Raw genomic sequence first — 22499 nt, forward strand, 5'->3', positions numbered from 1 at the left:
CACTAGTTTATTACATCACAGCTTAAAACACTGATTCCAGTATTCAACTAGTTATACATCATTTCCATCCCTTCTTCTTACTGTGTTGAGCCGTCAGAGATGCTTCATATTTCCATGTTTTACAGGATTGTCTGCCTGGAGTCTGTCGTCATTGTGTTTAAATAGTAGTTTTGACTTTTCATGTAAATGTCAGGATAGGCAGCATCTTCTTTAACTAGTTCAAGCTGCCAAAATAAATCCAGAATTAAATTTTAATCCTTATAAAAGGTTGAAAATAATTGTTCTGAATCCAAAACAGTTAGATGTAGTTTGTTAATTTCCCTCGTTTTGTTATTACCCTAGAGTAGCTTTGGTGTATCTTTTCTCTCTCAGTTAATATTTATTATAAACATCCATCATAACAGCATATATGCAATTACTGGTCACTTTGTTAGGTACACCTTGTTTACAGCAGGTATGACCCCTGTTGCTGACAGAACTGCGTCATGAAGTCATGTTTATTAATTGTTGACTTGAATCTGCCGTTCCACCTCATCCCAAAGATGCTCTATTGGAGTACAGTGAACTCATCTTCATGTTCAAGAAACCAGTTTGAGATGATTTGAGATGATTTTGAGATGGAGTGGTAAAGTCTATGTTTTTAGGGGAAATCACTGAAAAAGAAATCATTGTAGCAGAATCTAAAAACAAGACATCCATGATGGGTTAGACATGGTCATCGTAAAAAAGACCTTGGATTGTATAATCAAACCTCTCTGTTATATTTTTAATCTCTCATTTTATTCGGGTGTATTTCCTGACCGAATGAAAGTGGCAAAAGTTATCCCTCTTTATAAATCGGGAGACAGACATAGTTTTAATAATTATAGACCAATATCATTGCTATCACAGTTTTCTAAAGTGCTTGAAAAACTCTTTCCACAAAGATTTGATAGTTTCATTGAAAAACATCAACTGTTAAGCGAAAGTCAGTACGGATTTCGACGGAACAGATCAACAGCAATAGCATTAATGAATACTATTGAAGACATTTCATCAGCAACACATCATAATAAATATACTATTCATTGATTTAAGAAAAGCTTTTGACACTCTGCAACACTCCATTTTGATTTCTAAGTTAAGAACTTGTGGTGTGAGAGGAATAGTATTGAACTGGTTAAGCAGCTATTTACATAATAGGTTTCAGTATGTGCAGTGTTTAGGCAATTCATCTGATAGAATGAAAATAGAATGTGGGGTCCCTCAAGGTTCTGTTTTAGGACCAAAACTTTTTAATTTATATATAAATGACATTTGTGATGTGTCAAAAATGTTGAATTTTGTTTTGTTTGCAGACTATACAAATTTTTATTGTTCCGGAGAGAACTTGAAAGAATTGGCTAAAATTATGGTTATTGAAATGAAAAAAATTAAAAAATGGTTTGATGTAAATGAGTTATCACTGAATTTGGAAAAAACAAAGTTTATGATATTCGGAAACCGTGTAAAGGAGGAAGAGATAGTATTATCTATAGAGGGAGTATTAATTGAAAGAGTGACATAATTCTGTTTTCTGGGTGTAATAGTGGATGACAAGTTAACATGGAAATCACATATTGAACATGTTAAAAAAAAGTTGGCTAAAAGTATTTATATCCTGGGTACTGTTAGATATATATTAGATTACAAGACAATGAGAATATTATATTTTTCATTGTTTCTACCCTATCTGAGCTATTGTGTTGAAGTATGGGGGAATACATACGTGACTAATATGAAACCATTATATTTATTACAGAAGAGAGCGATTCGAATTATGCATATTGTTAAATATAGAGAACACACTAATAATTTGTTTATAAAATCAAAATTGTTAAAACTAGAAGACATAGTGAAATTACAGACTTTAACTATTATGTTTAAGGCAAAAAATAAAACACTACCTCTTAAGTTACAAAGTTTATTTGTATTGTGTTCAGAAAATGGGGACGGCAGAAGGAAGTTTTATTTTAAGCACCGGTTTGCTCGAACCACACAAAGGCAAATGTGTCCAACAGTCATCGGCATAAGAAACTGGAATTCTCTCAGTGATCATCTTAAGTGTTGCATAAATGTTTCTCAATTTAAAATCTGCTATAAGAATAAAATGATAAACCAATATGAAGAAGTTGAAAAGAATTTAATTGTAGAAAAATGATCTTTTAGTTTGATATTTAGTGGTATTGCTCATTGTTGAGTATATTGTTCTGTTTGCTTTGTTTTGTTATGTGCAGAAAATTGTCATAGTGTAATTTTGGTTGCCTACTTGTATTACCACAGATAGGGGGCAGGTATCAATAAGAATTTATTCTTCTTCCTGCTCCTTTTCATGCATGGAAACAGTGTTACTTTAATTGAAAGGAAGGTTGTGTGTGGGAATGCATTACTGCTGTGTGAAACAAAAAAATACTTTTCCCCCCATTCCATGCAAGGCCACTTGGGTTGGCTGGAAGACTGTTTACTTAGCCTAGCAGGGCGAAGGACACTGTCTCAGCTGAACTCTGGACACACACACACACACTTACACTGATATGCACACACTGATCCCCCCTCCGTTTCCAAACGCCTTCGATGCTTGTGCCCTACCGGGCAGATGGCAGTCGACTGGACCAGCGCAGACATGCTGCAGGATCGGATGCGCTGTCTACACCGGCTCTCTCTTACCCTTTACCCGCCCCTGTTGCTTATCTTGTGTTTCTATGGTGTATTGATAGTCATGTGCTTTTTGTGCTGAGGTGTTTTTTCTGTTATCAAACTGTTCTCCCACTAGGAGCTCAGTCTGAGTGGAGTTTTTTTTTCTCCTCCTCTCACCTCATGTTATGTATTTTTGTTGTTTTTTTCCCATCAGCCTACCTTTCTGACATGTCTCCCCAATGTGATGTTTGTGTAAAGTTGGTCAGAAGGTTTCTTTGTAAGTGCGCATGCGCCATTAGCGTGCTGCCTGCTGTAACCCTAATTTCCTTTGGGATTAATGAAGTATTCTGATTCTGATTTACCCATTAAGATTTTAAATGAAACGATAAACAAAGGCCAAGAAAACTGAGTTAAACTCCTGAGTCTACTATATATTTGCACCATGAAGAAATGAATTGTTTGCACCAGTAATAAATAATCAAATATATCAAATTATCATCAATATTTAAATAAATGAACCATCGCACCAAACAAAACAACAATTCAACAGACAGTTCTATAAAACTGTGGATGATTCAAAGTGCTGCTATAACTGCACAACAAAACTGCAGTGAGAAAAGCTTTGGATGTTCAGTTTAGTTATAATGACAGTTAAACAACTAAAATACTCGATTAAGTAGGTGAGAAAAAGTTACATTTACTGGATCAGTTTAAGACCAAAATACATTTGAATGAATTACTGACATGGACACTTTGTGAAAAATTACTAAACAGTTCAGGCAAAATTTTACTAAAACCTTGAATTAAACTGGAAAGTTTGCATTTAAACTCCACTGTGACTGTGTACACAGGAAAGACTACAAAATAATGTTTGTTTGTTTGTTTGTTTGTTTTTGTAAACACTGTGGACCGATCTGCATTTGTTGTTGCTAAATTTAAATATTTGTTACTTTTTAATGATCATAATCTCATTTGAACATAGGTTTGATTTAGTGGAGTCAGTTGTTCCCATGTATCATTCTGTAAGTGTGAGAATGAACTAAGATTAGAAAATGTCAAAATATAAAGTGTCATTTATTTTTATTCATCACAGCATCCTAAACTTTGCTGAACTTTTTGAAAAATAGAATGAAATCACTGAGTGTTGACTGTCACATTTCAAAGCACCAAGTAAAGATAAACTATTAAACTTTAACTGGGTCAGACTTGTTACTGCATGATGTAATCACACATACCACACCCTGCATCTTGTGATTGGCTCTTGGTCGCTCTGTAAGAATATATCTCCCTTCACAGATGTGTCTGTATCAGGATGGGTCTAAAGGTGAACAAGAGCAGAGATCTGTTTCCCTTCAGAGCACAGAGGTTGTTTCTGTTCAGAGGAAGTCAAACTGTCTGACAGTCACTGAGAGACGGTGAAACGGCACAGCACATGAATCAAATGGATCAAACAAAAATCTGCTGTTCAGTCTGTTTGGATCTACTGAAGGATCCGGTGACTATTCCCTGTGGACACAGCTACTGCATGAACTGTATTAAAAGCTTCTGGGATGAAGAGGAAAAGAAGAAAATCTACAGCTGCCCTCAGTGCCGGAGGACTTTCACAGCGAGGCCTGTCCTGATGAAAAACACCATGTTAGCAGATTTAGTGGAGGAGCTGAAGAAGACTGGACTCCAAGCTGCTCCTGCTGATCACTGCTATGCTGGACCTGAAGATGTGGCCTGTGATGTCTGCACTGGAAGAAAAATGAAAGCCTTCAAGTCCTGTTTTGTGTGTTTGGTCTCTTACTGTGAGAAACACCTTCAGCCTCATTATGTAGCAGCTCAGTTAAAGAAACACAAGCTGGTGGAGCCCTCCAAGAAGCTCCAGGAGAACATCTGCTCTCGTCATGATGAGGTGATGAAGATGTTCTGCCGTACTGATCAGCAGAGTATCTGTTATCTCTGCTCTGTGGATGAACATAAAGGCCACGACACAGTCTCAGCTGCAGCAGAAAGGACTGAGAGGCAGAGAGAGCTGGAGGTGAGTCGACAAAACATCCAGCAGAGAATCCAAATCCAGGACAGAGAGAAAGATGTGAAGCTGCTTCATCAGGAGGTGGAGGCCATCAATCAGTCTGCTGATCAAACAGTGGAGCACAGTGAGAAGATCTTCACTGAGCTGATCCATCTCATCCAGAAAAGAAGCTCTGATGTGAAGCAGCAGATCAGATCCCAGCAGGAAACTGAAGTGAGTCGAGTCAAAGAGCTTGAGGAGAAGCTGGAGCAGGAGATCACTGAGCTGAAGAGGAAAGATGCTGAGCTGAAGCAGCTCTCACACACAGAGGATCACATCCAGTTTCTACACAACTACCCCTCACTGTCAGCACTCAGTGAGTCTACAGACTCATCCAGCATCAATATCCGTCCTCTGAGCTACTTTGAGGATGTGACAGCAGCTGTGTCAGAGGTCAGAGATAAACTACAGGACATTCTGAGAGAGGAATGGACAAACATCTCACTGACAGTCACTGAAGTGGATGTTTTACTGTCAGATCCACCAGAGCCAAAGACCAGAGCTGGATTCTTAAAATATTCACGTGACATCACACTGGATCCAAACACAGCAAACAAATGTCTGTTATTATCAGAGGGGAACAGAAAAGTAACATTAATGAATCAACAACAGTGTTATTCTGATCATCCAGACATATTCAATTGGTGGTTTCAGGTTCTGAGTAGAGAGAGTCTGACTGCACGTTGTTACTGGGAGGTGGAGTGGAGAGGGAAAGAAGTTTATGTAGCAGTCGCATACAAGAATATCAGCAGAAAAGGGATTAAATGTAAATTTGGACATAATGACAAATCTTGGGTATTAAATTGTAACAACAACAGTTTTACATTTTGGTACAACAACATCCAAACTCGTGTCTCAGGTCCTCGTTCCTCCAGAGTAGGAGTGTACCTGGATCACAGAGCAGGTATTTTGTCCTTCTACAGCGTCTCTGAAACCATGACTCTCCTCCACAGAGTCCAGACCACATTCACTCAGCCGCTCTATGCTGGTCTGTTGGTTTACTATAATTATGGAGACACAGCTGAGTTGATTAAGTTCAAATAGACTGAAGTCTTTCATATTGTGGGTTTAAATCTGTATTTTAGTTTCATTTTATTTTCTCTCCATCATTTCTGCACAGAGATCAGCTGTCAGTCAAACATTATGGGTGGTACCTCCACATCTTCTAGTTGTTCTCTTGATGTTTCTGAGTTTTTAAAGGAGATCTTTCCTGTGACTGTTTATGGAGGCTATCACTGCTCATCATCATTTTGATTTACTAAAATATTTCTCCACATGAAAATGTAAACTTCTCTATCCTCTAAATGTTTCTGGAATATTTGTATTGAAAAATGTCGACATTTCTCTTTATGAGTATGGCAGACCATGTGTGTGTGTTTGTGTTTGTTTTTGTCAACATCATCAAACAAATGAGGAAAAACTGTGATTTTAATGAATGAATTCATATATTGTGTTGATGTTTTATTGTGTGAATAAACTGGAAGGTTTGACTATAAATCAAACTTTGAACAAAGTCTTTTCTTCTGTCTTCATTCCAGGATCTCACTCAAATCTGATGCAGAAAATATGAAACTAATCTGAGAGAATAACTGAAGCAGTTTTCCTCCTGAAGCATCACAAAGTTCAGAGTTCATGTTTAGAGCAGAAGATTCAGCAGTCGCTCTGTGACCTTTCAACTTTCTTCACTAAAACAGCTTCATTACAGAGAAACAAGTCACATTTTCTTCATGTTCTTAAGTCCTTTCAGATGTTTTTAATGGTCCTTGAATGCAGCATCAGTGTCGCAGGTTTAAAAGGTCACTTTCTGTTGTGTTCAAAGATTTCCTTCAGATATGGTCTTTAATCAGTAAAGCCAGTGATACAGCAGTGTCATTAGCTGTGTTATTGGCACCAGGCTGTGTTTATGTATGTGTTTAATTCTGTCTGAGGATGTCTTCAGCATGAAATGATCATTTGCTCAGCTGCTGTGTCTCAAACGACTCCTACAGTCTTTGCTTATGTGACCAACTTTTAAACAACCAAAACAAATTCCCCTTTCCTTGATAAAAGTCAACTTATCCTGATGCATTTTAGCTTTAAACTGCTTACAATTCTCTAGTAAATGATTGCTGTGTGAACAAAACAAACAACTATGCAGAACAGTGGAATTTGTTCTGCTTCCAGTTGATTGAGTTTTGACGCCTGGAACCGTACTGACATTAGTGGCAAAACTACTTCCCTTTTTTCTTTGCTTGGTGGAACTTGAAACTTTAAAGCTGCTTCCAGATTGTGAGTCTTGGATGTTGCCAAACACTGGATCTGATGCTACTTTCACCTGTTTTATTATGAAGGCAACCAGATCAGTGAACGCTGCTCTGTGACCATTTTGTTCCTGCAGTTCATAGGCAACAACTCTCCATTTTTCCCTCAATTTGTATGAAAGTTTCATAACAATCATTCTCTTGAAGTGTCTGTGTGGTGCAGCTGGTCTGGTCTGTCCAGGCTGCACCACACAGACACTTCCAATCACCACACATCAAAGTACAAAGCGTATGACGTCATCACATTCTGTGTTAGGAAGTCACATTTAGGAGTTAAATTCATTGTTCATCATACTGAAGATATCTTTCTGTTATCTTGATTAACTTATCCCAACATTGTCAATCAGACTAAGTGATCACATGACGCTAGTTATCAACTCTATAAGGTAAACCAGGGTTTCCCATTTTAGCTACTAGCCTGTTTACATGAAAGGGGTGGGGTTGGGGGCATCTGACCAATCACATACAGAGCAGCAGAACAGCTGACTTTACAAAGAAAGATAAAACTATAAACATGAAAAGGTTAAACACTTGTATTAATAAAGTTGAAATAGGAACTAAAAGTTCTTTTGCTGAGCTCTGTTGATGTTTACCAGTCTGGGAGAAAATACAAGCAATACAAAAATGGGCGGATATACTGGGAAAAGCATGTCGAATGATGAGCAGTGATACAGGAGACCAAGAGGAATTGCTCAGATAAGATTAAATGCTTTCATGGACGAGGACATGCTAGGGACAAGCGTTGCAGACAAAAGAAAAAAACGAGATTAATGTTTATAGAGGAATTCAAAATGTTGTGAAATTGTTCTGCAGACTGGTGATTTCATACTTGTTGATCCGTAATCTCAAACACAACCTGCTCTGAAGCAGGTTTGCTCTACAGTTTAAGTCACTATGGTGATATACTCCAGTAAGAAGTGAGCTACCTTCATAGTACCTCTGTACTCATACCTGTGTGTTTCTTTGGCATTGCTTGTAGATGTGTTTTAAAATGCAGCTGCAGTGCATTTTAAAACCTTAAGGAAGCTGTTATTGATATGGTGTAGATTAGCCAACAGATTTCTTTTTTTTTACCTGATGGACACAATGCAGTGTAGTAGCCCTGCCCCTCGTTATGGTTTGTTCTTCATCATTCACTCTGGATTCACAGAGTTTACATAAAAAGCCCTTTTTTGTCATGTACATCGTTATCAGGATGAGAAATGTCTTACATGAGGATATGAGATTTTGGTCATCGCACAGCCCTAACCCCAAATGTTTAATTGAATCCTACAACTTCTCATGTTTTTGTGTTGTATTAAAACTTATGATTATTATTTTAGATGGAATAAACTTACATAAAATATTCCTCTAGTAACAAAGAATATAACTGCCTCACTCAGGTCATTTTAGCCTCAGTTGTGTCAGGGTTAACTTTAACATTCAGAGTATTTGTCATGATGAGCTGTTTGTGTTTGTCAGGTGAACGGCGGCATTCAGAATCGGCTGGAACAAGAAGTCCTGCACTACGACTACCACGCCTCCTTCTTCGACATCTTTGTAAGGTTCTTTCTTTTGCTTTAAATGATCAACTTTATATCTTTTATTTTATGTGGGGGTTTTTTTTCACTATTTTTTCCTTCCTTTTTGTTTCCCTCCTCCTTCTGTGCCACCTTCACCTTCCTCCCCTCCCTCAGCTGCTGGCAGTTTTCAGGTTTGCCGTCCTCATCCTGGCCTACGCTGTCTGCAAGCTTCGTCACTGGTGGGCCATCGCGGTAGGTTTTAAGGCTGTACGCCACAACAGTGCTTCTGTAATTGCGCCAGCAGAGGGCGCTGCCCAGCAAGAGCTCACATTGTTGGGTGCACAGTGAAGTGTCTGGCAGGAGGATGCACTAATTCTTGTTTCTGTGCATTAAATATGTCATCAGGGGGCATCGGTGTGTGTTACAGGCTGATTCTGTGATTTTCCATTTCACTTCATTATATTCAGTATATTTAGAGAGTTAAAGACCATTAACATGAGGATGTTTTCAGGTAAAAGGGGTTCTGTTTAAAATATTAGCAAAAATAACAGCATGAGCATTTCTGATGTTTTCTGTCTTTGTGCAGATCACCACTGCAGTCAGCTGTGCTTTCCTGATTGCTAAAGTCATTTTGTCGAAGGTAAGAAAAAGCTTTACAATTCCTAACTGTCTGCACTCCTGGGTGTACACACACACACACACACACACACACACACACACACACACACACACACACACACACACACACACACACACACACACCTTAACAGCACCTCAGAAAACAGGGTGGTACTTAAAGCTTTGATCTAAGAAACCTGACAACATCTAATATTTTCATTGTTTGTAACAAAAATGTTGCACTGACTTTAGTTTTTTACTTCTAATAATATCTTTATTTATTTTAGTATTGGTGTCAATGTCCACACACAAAAACCTCTTAGAGGACAGTTTGTTGTTGGAGTTAATTTTCCTCTGCAGTCTTTGCTCCATATTCCCCGATGGCGATGCAAACATGTATGAGGATTTAAGGAAGTGAAGCAAACTTCCTGTACAGGAAAACCTGTAATTGCTGCTGCTTAACAATAATAAATATTTGTTTTTGCAGCTTCTAAATTTTAAATGGTCAGATTTTGTATGCTTTGTGTAGAATTACGTATTCATATTGGGACGTGTGTGTTTCTTGTGTAGCTGCTGAGTCAGGGGGCCTTTGGGTACCTGCTGCCCATCATCTCCTTCGTTCTGGCCTGGATAGAAACGTGGCTGCTCGACTTCAAGGTCCTGCCTCAGGAGATCGAAGACGAAAACAGTGAGTCTCAATTGAGCTAATAATAAAAAAGGCACCTTCATTACTGCTGCAGTACTGCTGCTGTCACTGCTGTGATCTCTGTCAACAGATCGTTTACCTTACAGGCTCCTTTTAAAACCTTCCTTTAAGTTAGCAAAAGAATGTGAAAAAACAAGTACTATGACTCAAGAGCCTCTGAGTGGAGAATGAAAAAGAAACAAGAAAACGATAAAGAGCAGCAGCAGGCGCTCTGGTGAAACACTGCCACCTGCTGGTGAACATTCAAAGCTACATACTGAGTAATTTTATTCAGTTTTATTTAAAATAAATGATCATGGGATAAGAAGTTAATATTATAATTATTTATTATAATGTTAGAGTAAAAAGCGTAATGCATCAGCTTCCTGTTGCTATTTCACAGGTAATTATTAATAATTATATGCTATGAACAAAATCTGCAAATGTGTTTACTCACCTGATAAATGAAAGTTATTTCACCACTGTTATGTTATTCTAACCTCATTGATGTCCTGCTGATGCAGTTATTCCTGCTTCCTTCATCCTTCTGTGTTTCAGGACATCAGTCCATCATAGATACAAGTAGGGCTCCTCTCCTGGGTCCAGGTCCTTTATCTGATGGGCAGTTCTACTCTCCGCCAGAGTCTTTGGCAGGTCTGTTTCCTCCCACTGACATCAGACAAACCCAAACACACCCGACACACTCGCTTCAGCTGTCGCTCCTTCAGACTGCTCAGTCTGATGATTCTGACTCTTCATTCCCATTTAAATGAGCGCACAGACACAAAATATGAAGATATACAGTTCATGTTATTGTCATTATTATTATTATTAGAGTTTTTAGATTTCCAGCTTTGCACTTCACACCCAGAAATGAGTGGCGTAGCTCCTTCAGTATTTGTTTCACTGCACAGTGAAAGGAGCTTTTTCATCTGCAGACATCTTATTGCTTAGAAAATAATTCAATTACTCAGCTGCCTCTGCAGTGAGCCTTCCCTACAATGGGTGGGCCCATCCTTTGCAGACACAGACACTCTCCAGAGCAGAAGCAGAGCTGCAGTCGATAACACAAAATACAAAAATAATTCCCGTTTCTGTAAAATGTGAAGAATTAAAAGTGAAGGTTTATTCTCACACCAGCCTCCTGCAGCTGCTTTGAACCTGCAGCCTCCTGCAGACGATTAAGACAAGCGCGCCTCAGTTGTTTCACACAGGTCAATAAACAAGAAAATTTAAAAATGATGAAACCTGACAAGACGGGAATTGTCAGGCTGGTTATCAGTGGCTGAATTTTCAAAATAAGAGCGAAGGGCATCATCTGCTATTAAGCAGTTGTAGATGCCATTAATGTCTTTAAGGATAATACATTTAGTTGGCATGAATACCTGAGCCGTCCGGGTTCAGAGGGGTCGTCTTCTAATCTGAAGGTTGGCAGTTAAAATCCTGGCTCCACCGTTCTTTTATCATCCTACATTTTCTGTGGTGTTTCTATAAAAACGCTGACCGATTTCCCTTTCGTGTTCAGACTCTGACGAGGAGCTGGATGATAAACACGAACCTGAAAAAGGGCTCATTACACAAGTGACTTAACAGGTAAGAATACGTAATGACAGACGTCAGTCAGGATTCGTATCCACAGTATTAGTCTGATGTGCTGTTTTTTTCTCCACAGGATCTCCGATCCTGAACATGGAGGGATTTTTGGGTCCTCCAGCGTTGTGCTACTGAGGGGAAAACTTCTGCCTTACACCTTCAGCCATTTTAGTTTGTATTTGTTCATATCCACAAATGCAGCTCACGTTCTGATATCAGCCTTCTGCACGTACACCGCGACCGGGAAAGTGCCACTTAAAAGTTTCAGTGTCATGAACTCTGGTTACTGTATGAGTTTTGTTTCTCCACCTTTAAGGAACTCGAGACCTTACAAGAGATTTATCAGAAATAAATCATTACATCCTTATCAGTATCCATCCATAATTCAAAGCATTACATTCATTTTAAAACTTAAAAAATATATATATACACTTTCAATTAAAAAACAGAGTGTTAATGTCTTATTTCCAGCATAATGTTTACTTATAATTCTGTGATCATTTTCTTGTGCTTCGGTTGAGTCACTGCAAAGGAAAATAAGCTCATGGATGCCACAGAAAGGATTGTTCAGCCAGTATTGAGCCTGCAGACCAGACTGTAGCAGAAAGAGAAAGTCAAACTCTTAGAGATGTTTATGATTACTTCAATGTCTTAAGAATGTGCATGAAAGAATATTAAGGTAACATATAGAGATGTGAGCGATACTGTTTGTTTTGAAACGAGAGTGAAGGATTGTGTGTTAAAGAAAACGAGCCATAAACGTGCAGCATGTACACTCGGAGATTTGGGTTTAGTGCACTGAACAGAAGGGACGCTGCTCTCGAAAGCTGCTGTGACGGGCGGGGAAACGTTCTAATGCAAATGTACATATCTTCATGCATGCTTTGCAAGCTCAGTGGATGTTTATTCTTTTTTTTCTTTTTTAAAGAAAAGCCCATCTGTATAACAGAATCATTAAAATGTTAAAGGTTATGTGGTTTTGTTTAATTGTTTATGTCAAACATCGACCTTAAAGAGATCAACAGAATAAGAACTTGGACATAAATTAGCCTTATGAATAAATAAAATGTGAAAATATCAGTTTGTTTCAGGTAATGTCAGCTGTTTATTAAAAAAAATATTCCTTTAAAAACCTTTTTCATCTCTATTTTTTCTTAAACCTAATTACTAGTCTTAATTAAGGTGAACAGACTCTGAATGGGGGACTTTTATTTTAATTGTGTGTAATATATTAATTACATTTATTGAATTAAATAAAGATTAAGCCTTATTTTTAAAGAAGACATGCTACTGAATACATGGACTGTAGATAAAAGATGGAGGTGACCTTTTACTAGAGTTATTAGTTTTGAATTTTCTAGTTTTTATTTTTCATTCCATTTTGACTTTTTAAGGTCAGTTTAGTGTCAGTTAGTCTCCAGAGTGAATTTTCTTCTTTCAGTGTAGTTTTTAGTAGTTTCAGTTACTTTTAGGCTTTTAAATTATTATTGTTATATGGAGGCCAAATGTCAGAGGGAACATTTATGAAAATCAGCAGAGAGATCACTAAAAATAAAGATTTATTTTACCCCCCCTTTATTTTTTATTCATTAATTAAGATCAAACTAATTTTTTGGGGGGAGGGACTTTTTATTTAGTAATTTTTGTGGCAATAACCAAACAAACAAGCAACATATTAACATTCTCTGACATGAGACCATTTAAGAGAGAGAGAGGAAAAAAAACAGACCACGATTAATATAATGATATGTCGTAGGGGAGATTTATAGCTTTATATTACAATGTTCCAAAGTTCGTGTTCATCCACCCAAGTATCTGGCCACACATCCATCTCTAGTGGAAGATCTCCACCTTCAGTTGCAGGCTTGCTGTCATTCTTTCCATTGTATGAACTCTTTTCAGTCTCTGTTTCCATTGAGTTATGGATGGTGAGTTTGTTTGTTTCCATTTCACAGTTATCCTTTTCTTAGCTATCAGTATATATTTTTCATCTATGGTGTACCTCTCTCTAGGTATAACTCCCAAGAGAAATATGGTGGGTTCAGTGCAGGATTTACTTGTAGGATTTTCTCTGTTTCTTCTTTGATTCTTATCCAGAAACCTTGAATTATTGGACAGTCCCAAAAGATATGTGAATCATCTCCTATTCCCCCACATTTTCTCCAACATAGTTCTGCATTGGGTTCCTTACAATATGAGGAGATAACAAGAGGTGTATTAAAAAATCTAAATTTTAAATTTCCAGTCAAACTCTCCATAATTGACTACTTGTTCCCTTGTTTTACACATCTCTTCCCATACATTATCAGTGATAATAATATTTAGTTCTAGTTTCCATTTCTCTTTAATTTGGCCTGTATTTTAAGATCAAACTAATTTCAATATTAGATAAAAAATAACCCAAGTAAGTAAAAAAGTGTTTTATAAATGATGATTTCGTTAGAAATCCAGAAATGACTCAAACAGAACCTGTCTGTCAAAGTGAAGCAGGCTAAAAGCTCAGAAAAACAATCATCACACCACGATGTAAAGACGCTCAAGAACACTTATGAGAACAATTACAAAGTTATTGGCATCTATTAGTCTGCAGATGTTTGTAAGGCTTTGGGGCTCCAGTGAACAACGGAGAGGTGAACTTTCCAAGAAGCTACCAGTGACTCATCCAGGTCACATAAGAACCCAGAATAACATCTAAAGAACTGCAAACCACAGAAATCTAACATATAAGAAATGTATAAAACCACATGTGCTCAATGGGTTGTTTTTAATTGTTATTCTTCTGTGTTTCAATTCCTGTTAAGATAAACCAGCTGGAGGGAACGCGGCAGATAAACGACTGCAGACAGAAGAAGAAACACAAAGCAGCAGTTTCTGTAATTCTCTTTTATTAATTTTTTTCTTCACATTTTTATTGACAGAAGTCAAGTAACCAAGGCATCTGTAAACAGTGCATCCACAAATCTACATGTTGCCTCTCATCAGTGCGATCGTTCAGTCATTCAAAAACACTGTTTGGAAATAAATACAATACTGATTGTTTTTTTTTTCTTTAAAAAAAGAAGAAGAAGAAGAAGAAGGTAAAACCTACATCTGCCTGAAGGAGCTCGTAAAGATTCAGTCTTTGTCTGTAGTCACAGTCTGGAAATGATGCCACATATGAAGCAACACACGGAGGTAAACGACTCGATGTGGTAAAATCCTGAAGCCGGAGGATGAAATACTGACACCACCTGCACGGCTGGTTATGTGCGGCTAAAATGAGAAGTGAGAATTTCTGGACCTTTGAACCCCTTAAAAAGCTTTCAGCTTCATTATAAAGATTACAGTATATCTATCAGTGCATCAGGTGGTCCAGGTGTGTGATTAGGAGGCTTCCTGTGTGCCTCATTACAAGGTTTATTAAGCTGTACGACACCCAGAAAGCCACAAACTTCCTCCTAACAGCACTGCACCGCTGTCCAAAGACGACTGAAATGTTCCTTTATTACCATGAACACAGACCCACTCCCACATGCATCACTGTGCTCCCCCAAAAGTAACAGGTTGACTAATCCGCCATGAAAAATAGTTCCCAATAAACGCACCTTTTCCTCCTGTTAAACAAAAACTTCCCATTTTCTTTTTGTGTGGTATCAAAAAGGGAAAAAAAGCCAGCCATCAAGAAATACTGGTGTCAGCAGTTCATCCCCCCAGTGTCGTTTGAGACGTGAAACAGCGCCGCCTGCAGCTAAACCGCAGCGCTGCATGGACAAACTGAAACAGCAGATGTTCTGGTTGTTAAATGTTAAACGGATGGACGAGCATCTCTAACACGACACAGACAGACACGGTGAGATTTGTATTAGTTGTTCTCGCTGTACATGAAAATGGAATGATGTGCTGAAATTTGATTCTACTCTACTTTCTCTACTGGAATCGTGCGTCAAGTTTTCCTTCCATTTACTGAGAAGTGGTGCGATTTTTTTTTTTGTCCCAACAACGTTTCTTGTGTGCGATTATTGTCCACCTGTCCTTAATTTTATCACCTCAAAAGTCACTCTAACATTACAGAAACATGTTATTGCATCAGACATGAGCTCTAACCTGTTCAACCATGATAATCACTTTAATTAAAACAAGAATCTTTTTTAACATCACTGAACCCTTAAAGCTCACCAGTCAGTCATCAGCTCCAGCACGCGCCTCATCTTGAAATATTCCAGCTTGAATTTTATTTTTTATCCTATTGCTGCACAAGATGCACCGCGACTCTCTGAGGGGAACAAAATAGGAAGCACGTGTAAAACAATAATAATAATAATAATAATAATAATAATAATAATAATAATGTAGTAACTGTAAACAAAAACAAGGGTCGACTGATCGATTGTTTGTTGGCTGTTATGAGTTTCATGATAACCGTGTATTGACGATTACAATGAAGTGACAATACTGTGTCAATAATGCAGGTATAACGTAAACGTATGAATAACTGTTCTCTTTTTACAGGTATGCCTAGACTTGCTCAAACCTTTGAGTTTAAATATTTTGAATTTTAAATTCTTTAAATCTAACCAAGGAAAAAGGGCAGACTAGCTTGGGTAAAAGAACGAAAGTTTAGGCACACAACGATGTGTGCCGCTGGTCAAGTTTCTGGGCTGCTTTTCCTCATAACAGCCATCCCTCAAGATTTTCTCCATTTAAAGCAATGCATTGTCAGGGATTGTAACATCGAGTCCTTTTACTGAATCTTTGATGAATGCATAAAAATACAGCCCAAGTTGACCTGTTGGTGTCTGTCTGAAGTCTTACTGCTTAAATAGCTGCTTTTATTACGTTTTTATTAGTTTGGTGAAAGAGGTTAAACGCCAGAAAACGGTTTAAAAATTGTCCTTCACCTGCTGGAGCTCAAACCGTGCAGCAAATGAAACAGGTGGCTTTAAATGAGTGTAAACTTTCTGGGGTTCAGGAGTGATGGTCAGGCATCTCATTTTAAAGTTTGCCCAGTTTGAATGCTCAGCATTAAATATCAGAGCTGCTTTTTACCAGAGCTGGTATTAACATCTTCGTTAGGACCAAAACTTGGTAGTTTTCTATACTCGTGGGGACAAACAGGCCTCACAGGGACCAAAATCCCAGTCCCCACATGTTTGAAGGCATTTTTGAGACTCAAAATTTGGTTTTATTGTCAGGGTTACAATTAGGTTATGTTAGGTTTAGGGTAAGGGTCAGGGTTAGGCATTCATTTTTGATGGTTAGGGTAAGCAGCTAGCTCGTGTGAGTGCCTTTCCTGCCTTTACTCCATGTGCACCTAGAAGCAGTTGAGTCTTCCAGCCAAGTGGTTCACAAAACGTTCATTTCTCAAAGCTTCACACAGCGTGTATGTGTGTGTGTGTGTGTGTGTGTGTAGTGTGTGTGTGTGTGTGTGTGTGCGTGTGTGTGTGTGTGTGTGTGTGTGTGTGTGTGTGTGTGGTGTGTGAGGGTATAATGAAGGTCGTCTTCATTACTTAACCATATAAACACACATGGGTGATTTTAATATTGATATTTAACTCAAACAAAAGTTTGTTATGTTTTATTGAATGTTTGTTTATAATCCTCAGATTTACCCGTTCTTATATTTTGCTTGTTCTTATGTTATTATATTGTATTTTGCTTGCAGACAAGAATTTTGGATACGATTGTCTTACCTGTGGTTTCTCTTGATTGTGTGTGAAATGTGTGTGTAGCTTAGTTCAGTATGTAACCCCAGATAGTGGTTTGGCTTCAGGGTAAAGTAGCAGCAGTCTATAAAGGGCTGCCAGTTAACATCAGACGGCCTCTGATGTCCAAATGAAGCTTTCTGAAGCTTGGATTGAAAAACGGTTCATTACTCGAAGCTTTTCAACACAGTCCTGTTTGGTGACATCTGGTGGACAAAACTATGAAGCGCAGCTTGAATCTACAGCTTATAATGAACTGCTTCATTATGATTGCCCACTCTGCAGAGATGAACTGACAGCTTCTCTTAATGTCACGTGACAGTTGTGTCTGATATCGGGCTGATATGGTGCTTTGAACATGTATTTGTTTTACGTGAAAAAAATTCTGTTATGTCGATTTTAATAATAAATAATTTAGATGAATAAAACGTTCTTGTGTAAACATGTGCCATGGTGTGTTCTCCTGTTGCTTGTGACCTTCTTGTAGTTTGTTAGTAATAAAAAATACACTAAATATAACAATGTAAAGCACAATATTATAATAGCTGTGAGTATTGTGCTGTGAGGTCACTGCCTCCACCTGATTATGTAATTAACCAGCAGACTGGTACGTTTATATATAATATACTATAAGTTATATCATTATAATTATGTGTACATCATATTTCTTATGTACATTTTAGACCTGGGAGCAGAAATGCTGATGAACTGGTTTTTATTCAGGAACAGGCAGAGCGTCCTCTCTTCCTGGCTCCATGTCTATAATTATGTCACACACTGATTCGCTCTCACAAAATCACCAAAACACGGCACAAATCCCACCAATGGTTCAATTCCTTATAAATCATTGAATCAGGTACTGAAGCAGTGACGTGCTGAATGAAGCTTCAGGCGTCATTGATCACGTGACTCTGTTCAGTCAAACCAAGCCTCAGCACAGCGTTTCTGAAGCAGTGTGTTGATTTTTTGACACATGTGCCGGAGCTTCAGCTTCAAACGGGCCGTCACCATCAGAGTTGCTGGAACCATGTCCCACTACTGGCTACTCTGTTTTATTCTGTGTTAAGTTTTTGAATGTGAATTTTCTGTGTTAAGAATAACAAAGAAAATGTAATGAAGTGATTTTAAAGTTTAAACTTTGTGTTAAATCTTGTAAATCAGAGAGAGAGAGAGATGAGGTGTGGGTGCACATCAGATGATCAAATGTCAACAACCTGATTGGCCCAAGTGTGCAGATGTGACGTCCAGTGAGGGAAGGGGGGAGAAAGGGTGAGCAGGTATAAAAGTGAGGTGAAGAAGAGATTCGGGGGTTCTTCCCTTTTGTCCTCGTGGAGATGAGCAGTTCAGAAGTTTGGATCTAAGAGGTTCACAGTTCAAATTCCAGCAGAGACGCTAAAAGGAGAACCACAGTCCAACCTGTGAATGTTTTTAACCCTTTGTGAAACAACAAAGGCATAAATATGATCATATCAATATCATCTACTGGGTCAGACTCATAGGATCAGGGATTAGAACTCCTTTTATCAGAGAGATGAAATCTACTTCCTGTACAGGGTTTTTTTTGTGGGCCTACCGATCGACAGAAACTAGAGTCAATAAAAAAACTGGACATTGGCTCAATGTGTGTGTGGCACAGGCAAACAAGGACTGAGCGCTGTGTAGTCCCACATAAAGTCAGACACCTGGTCACCCTAGGTGGACCATGGCATGGTCTATATGGAGGATACAGACACTGCTGAAAACATGACTCTGTCTGGTTTAGATGATCAAATGTCTTTTACTTTAGGAGGCTGTGGCTCAGAGTACATTCACATAATGCCTTTGAATAAATGTAAAAAGCTTGTTTTGCTCCTGCTTTGATTTCTTTGTCCAGGTAGAAATTCTGCTTTTTGCCTCTAAAATCTGAAACAGTTTGAAACAAAGTTTGGCGCTCTAATCCTCTCTGTGTTTGTCTTTGGTCAGATGGTGATATTGAATGAAATATTCCAGTATTCAGTAGCTCAGCAGCTTTGTAACATGTGGTTTTGCACACTGTTCAAACCTCAGATGTTTGTGGAAACAAGTGTGGAGGACACAAACTCACGGGGGGAGGAACGACATTTACTGTTGATGTGTCTGACATTTAGTCTCCATGAGTTCTCATAAGACTGAAGAACTCTGTGATCTCTAACATGCAGCTGTATGTTTTGAAATCATGTGTCTCATTCTCTGGACTTTACTAGACAACGAGTGAAGAACATGTAACGAATATCATCTTTAAAGTGATGAATAATAACTCTGCCTCTGTGTCTTCATAAAAAGATCGTACTTCTGAAAGGTCAGAGGGCAGCATCCACTCTGGGTTTACACAGTTTTGCAGCTTTAGCTCTTCTGAAGTTCAGCACCTGCTTTTTCAACCAATCAGAAGCCAGTATTGTAGAGAGTTCATATTTCTTTTCATGCAATTGAATATTTTGAATGTTTAGGTGAATATTTATATTTAGAGTATTTTCTCGATCAGTGTCTTCAGTCCTGACCCTGAGTGCGTACATTTAAAAATAAAGTGATATAACTTCTTTTACATTACTGTGAACTTCTTGTACAGTTTGACAGCTGATTGTTGTCGTGTTTGTCGTCATATGAAGATCGTTTCCTAAAGAGGACTGAACAGTCATTTAGCCTCTGGCTCCATCCATGAATCTGATGTTTGCTGTATAATCTGTGCTGTTAATAGTGTAATGGAACATAAATTTGTACATATAATTTCATATGTAATTATGATGATCTTTACCCATTAAGATTTTAAATGAAACGATAAACAAAGGCCAAGAAAACTGAGTTAAACTCCTGAGTCTACTATATATTTGCACCATGAAGAAATGAATTGTTAAAGTATAACTGGGTCAGACTTGTTACTGCATGCTGTAACCAAACATACCACACCCTGCATCATGTGATTGGCTCTTGGTCGCTCTGTAAGAATTTTCTTTAGTGCCTCCCTTCACAGATGTGTCTGTATCAGGATGGGTCTAAACAACATGGTGTAAATGCAGTTGCTGGTGAGCCTCATTTCCTGTAGGAGGTGAACAAGAGCAGAGATCTGTTTCCCTTCAGAGCACAGAGGTTGTTTCTGTTCAGAGGAAGTGAAACTGTCTGACAGTCACTGAGAGACGGTGAAACGGCACAGCACATGAATCAAATGGACCAAACAAAATTCTGCTGTTCAGTCTGTTTGGATCTACTGAAGGATCCGGTGGCTATTCCCTGTGGACACAGCTACTGCATGAACTGTAATTAAAAGCTTCTGGGATGAAGAGGAAAAGAAGAAAATCTACAGCTGCCCCAGTGCCGAGGACTTTCACAGCGAGGCCTGTCCAGTGGAGAAAAACAACCATGTTAGCAGATTTGTGGAGGAGCTGCAGAAGAACTGGGACTCCAAGCTGCTCCTGCTTGATTCTACTGCTATGCTGGACCTGAAAGATGTGGCCTGTGATGGTTACTGCACTGGAAGAAAAAATGAAAGCCTTCAAGTCCTGTTATTCTGTCTGGCATCTTACCTGTGGACCAGAAAAGGGCACCTTCAGCCTCATTATTGATTCTTCTCCATTCAAGAAACACAAGCTGGTGGAGCCCTCCAAGAAGCTCCAGGAGAACATCTGCTCTCGTCATGATGAGGTGATAAGATGTTCTGCCGTACTGATCAGCAGAGTATCTGTTATCTCTGCTCTGTGGATAACATAAAGGCCACGACACAGTCTCAGCTGCAGCAGAAAGGACTGAGAGGCAGAGAGAGCTGGAGGTGAGTCGACAAAACATCCAGCAGAGAATCCAGGACAGAGAGAAAGATGTGAAGCTGCTTCAACAGGAGGTGGAGGCCATCAATCAGTCTGCTGATCAAACAGTGGAGCACAGTGAGAAGATCTTCACTGAGCTGATCCATCTCATCCAGAAAAGAAGCTCTGATGTGAAGCAGCAGATCAGATCCCAGCAGGAAACTGAAGTGAGTCGAGTCAAAGAGCTTGAGGAGAAGCTGGAGCAGGAGATCACTGAGCTGAAGAGGAAAGATGCTGAGCTGAAGCAGCTCTCACACACAGAGGATCACATCCAGTTTCTACACAACTACCCCCTCACTGTCAGCACTCAGTGAGTCTACAGACTCATCCAGCATCAATATCCATCCTCTGAGCTACTTTGAGGATGTGACAGCAGCTGTGTCAGAGGTCAGAGATAAACTACAGGACATTCTGAGAGAGCAATGGACAAACATCTCACTGACAGTCACTGAAGTGGATGTTTTATGTCAGATCCACCAGAGCCAAAGACCAGAGCTGGATTCTTAAAATATTCATGTGAAATCACACTGAATCCAAACACGCACACGAAGAGCTGTTATTATCAGAGGGGAACAGAAAAGTAACAGTAATGTATCAACAACATTATTCTGATCATCCAGACAGATTCACTGACTGGTCTCAGGTCCTGAGTAGAGAGAGTCTGACTGGACGTTGTTACTGGGAGGTGGAGTGGAGTGGAGAACAAGTTTATGTGGCAGTCGCATACAAGAATATCAGCAGAGAAGGATATGAATGTAGATTTGGACTAATGACAAATCTTGGTCATTAGATATTGACAACAACAGTTTTACATTTTGGTACAACAACATTGAAACTCCTGTCTCAGGTCCTCGTTCCTCCAGAGTAGGAGTGTACCTGGATCACAGAGCAGGTATTTTGTCCTTCTACAGCGTCTCTGAAACCATGACTCTCCTCCACAGAGTCCAGACCACATTCACTCAGCCGCTCTATGCTGGACTTTGGCTTCACTATGATGAACTGATGGTTTACTACGATTATGATGATGATTGTGGAGCCACAGCTGAGTTGATTAAGCTCAAATAGACTGAAGTCTTTCATATTGTGGGTTTAAATCTGTATTTTAGTTTCATTTTATTTTCTCTCCATCATTTCTGCACAGAGATCAGCTGTCAGTCAAACATTATGGGTGGTACCTCCACATCTTCTAGTTGTTCTCTTGATGTTTCTGAGTTTTTAAAGGAGATCTTTCCTGTGACTGTTTAGGAGGCTATCACTGCTCATCATCATTTTCATTTACTAAATATTTCTCCACATGAAAATGTAAACTTCTCTATCCTCTAAATGTTTCTGGAATATTTGTATTGAAAAATGTCGACATTTCTCTTTATGAGTATGGCAGACCATGTGTGTGTGTTTGTGTTTGTTTTTGTCAAAATCATCAAACAAATGAGGAAAAACTGTGATTTTAATGAATGAATTCATATATTGTGTTGATGTTTTATTGTGTGAATAAACTGGAAGGTTTGACTATAAATCAAACTTTGAACAAAGTCTTTTCTTCTGTCTTCATTCCAGGATCTCACTCAAATCTGATGCAGAAAATATGAAACTAATC

The 22499-nt window shown here is 38.7% G+C and overlaps 1 protein-coding gene across 1 annotated transcript; it reads left to right on the plus strand.

Annotated features, from left to right (window-relative positions):
* The first annotated feature begins 7905 nt into the window (after nucleotides 1-7905).
* LOC120744868 (STARD3 N-terminal-like protein) lies at nucleotides 7906-11776 on the plus strand. Its single transcript, XM_040049460.1, has 8 exons — nucleotides 7906-7921; nucleotides 8456-8550; nucleotides 8688-8765; nucleotides 9100-9153; nucleotides 9702-9819; nucleotides 10375-10470; nucleotides 11342-11409; nucleotides 11489-11776. The coding sequence occupies exons 1-7, from the start codon at nucleotides 7906-7908 to the stop codon at nucleotides 11404-11406; spliced, it is 522 nt and encodes a 173-aa protein (XP_039905394.1). The 3' UTR covers nucleotides 11407-11409; nucleotides 11489-11776.
* The last annotated feature ends 10723 nt before the right edge of the window (nucleotides 11777-22499 follow it).

The sequence above is a fragment of the Simochromis diagramma genome, unplaced genomic scaffold (assembly GCF_900408965.1).
Source record: "Simochromis diagramma unplaced genomic scaffold, fSimDia1.1 OVJJ01000355.1, whole genome shotgun sequence".
In the NCBI taxonomy this organism is placed as follows: domain Eukaryota; kingdom Metazoa; phylum Chordata; class Actinopteri; order Cichliformes; family Cichlidae; genus Simochromis; species Simochromis diagramma.

Bases quoted from the DNA above. Each gene is read 5' to 3' on its own strand.
- LOC120744868 (XM_040049460.1), top strand. The intron at 8,551-8,687 runs GTAAGGTTCTTT...CCCCTCCCTCAG, and splicing joins CCTCCTTCTTCGACATCTTT to CTGCTGGCAGTTTTCAGGTT. The intron at 8,766-9,099 runs GTAGGTTTTAAG...GTCTTTGTGCAG, and splicing joins GTCACTGGTGGGCCATCGCG to ATCACCACTGCAGTCAGCTG.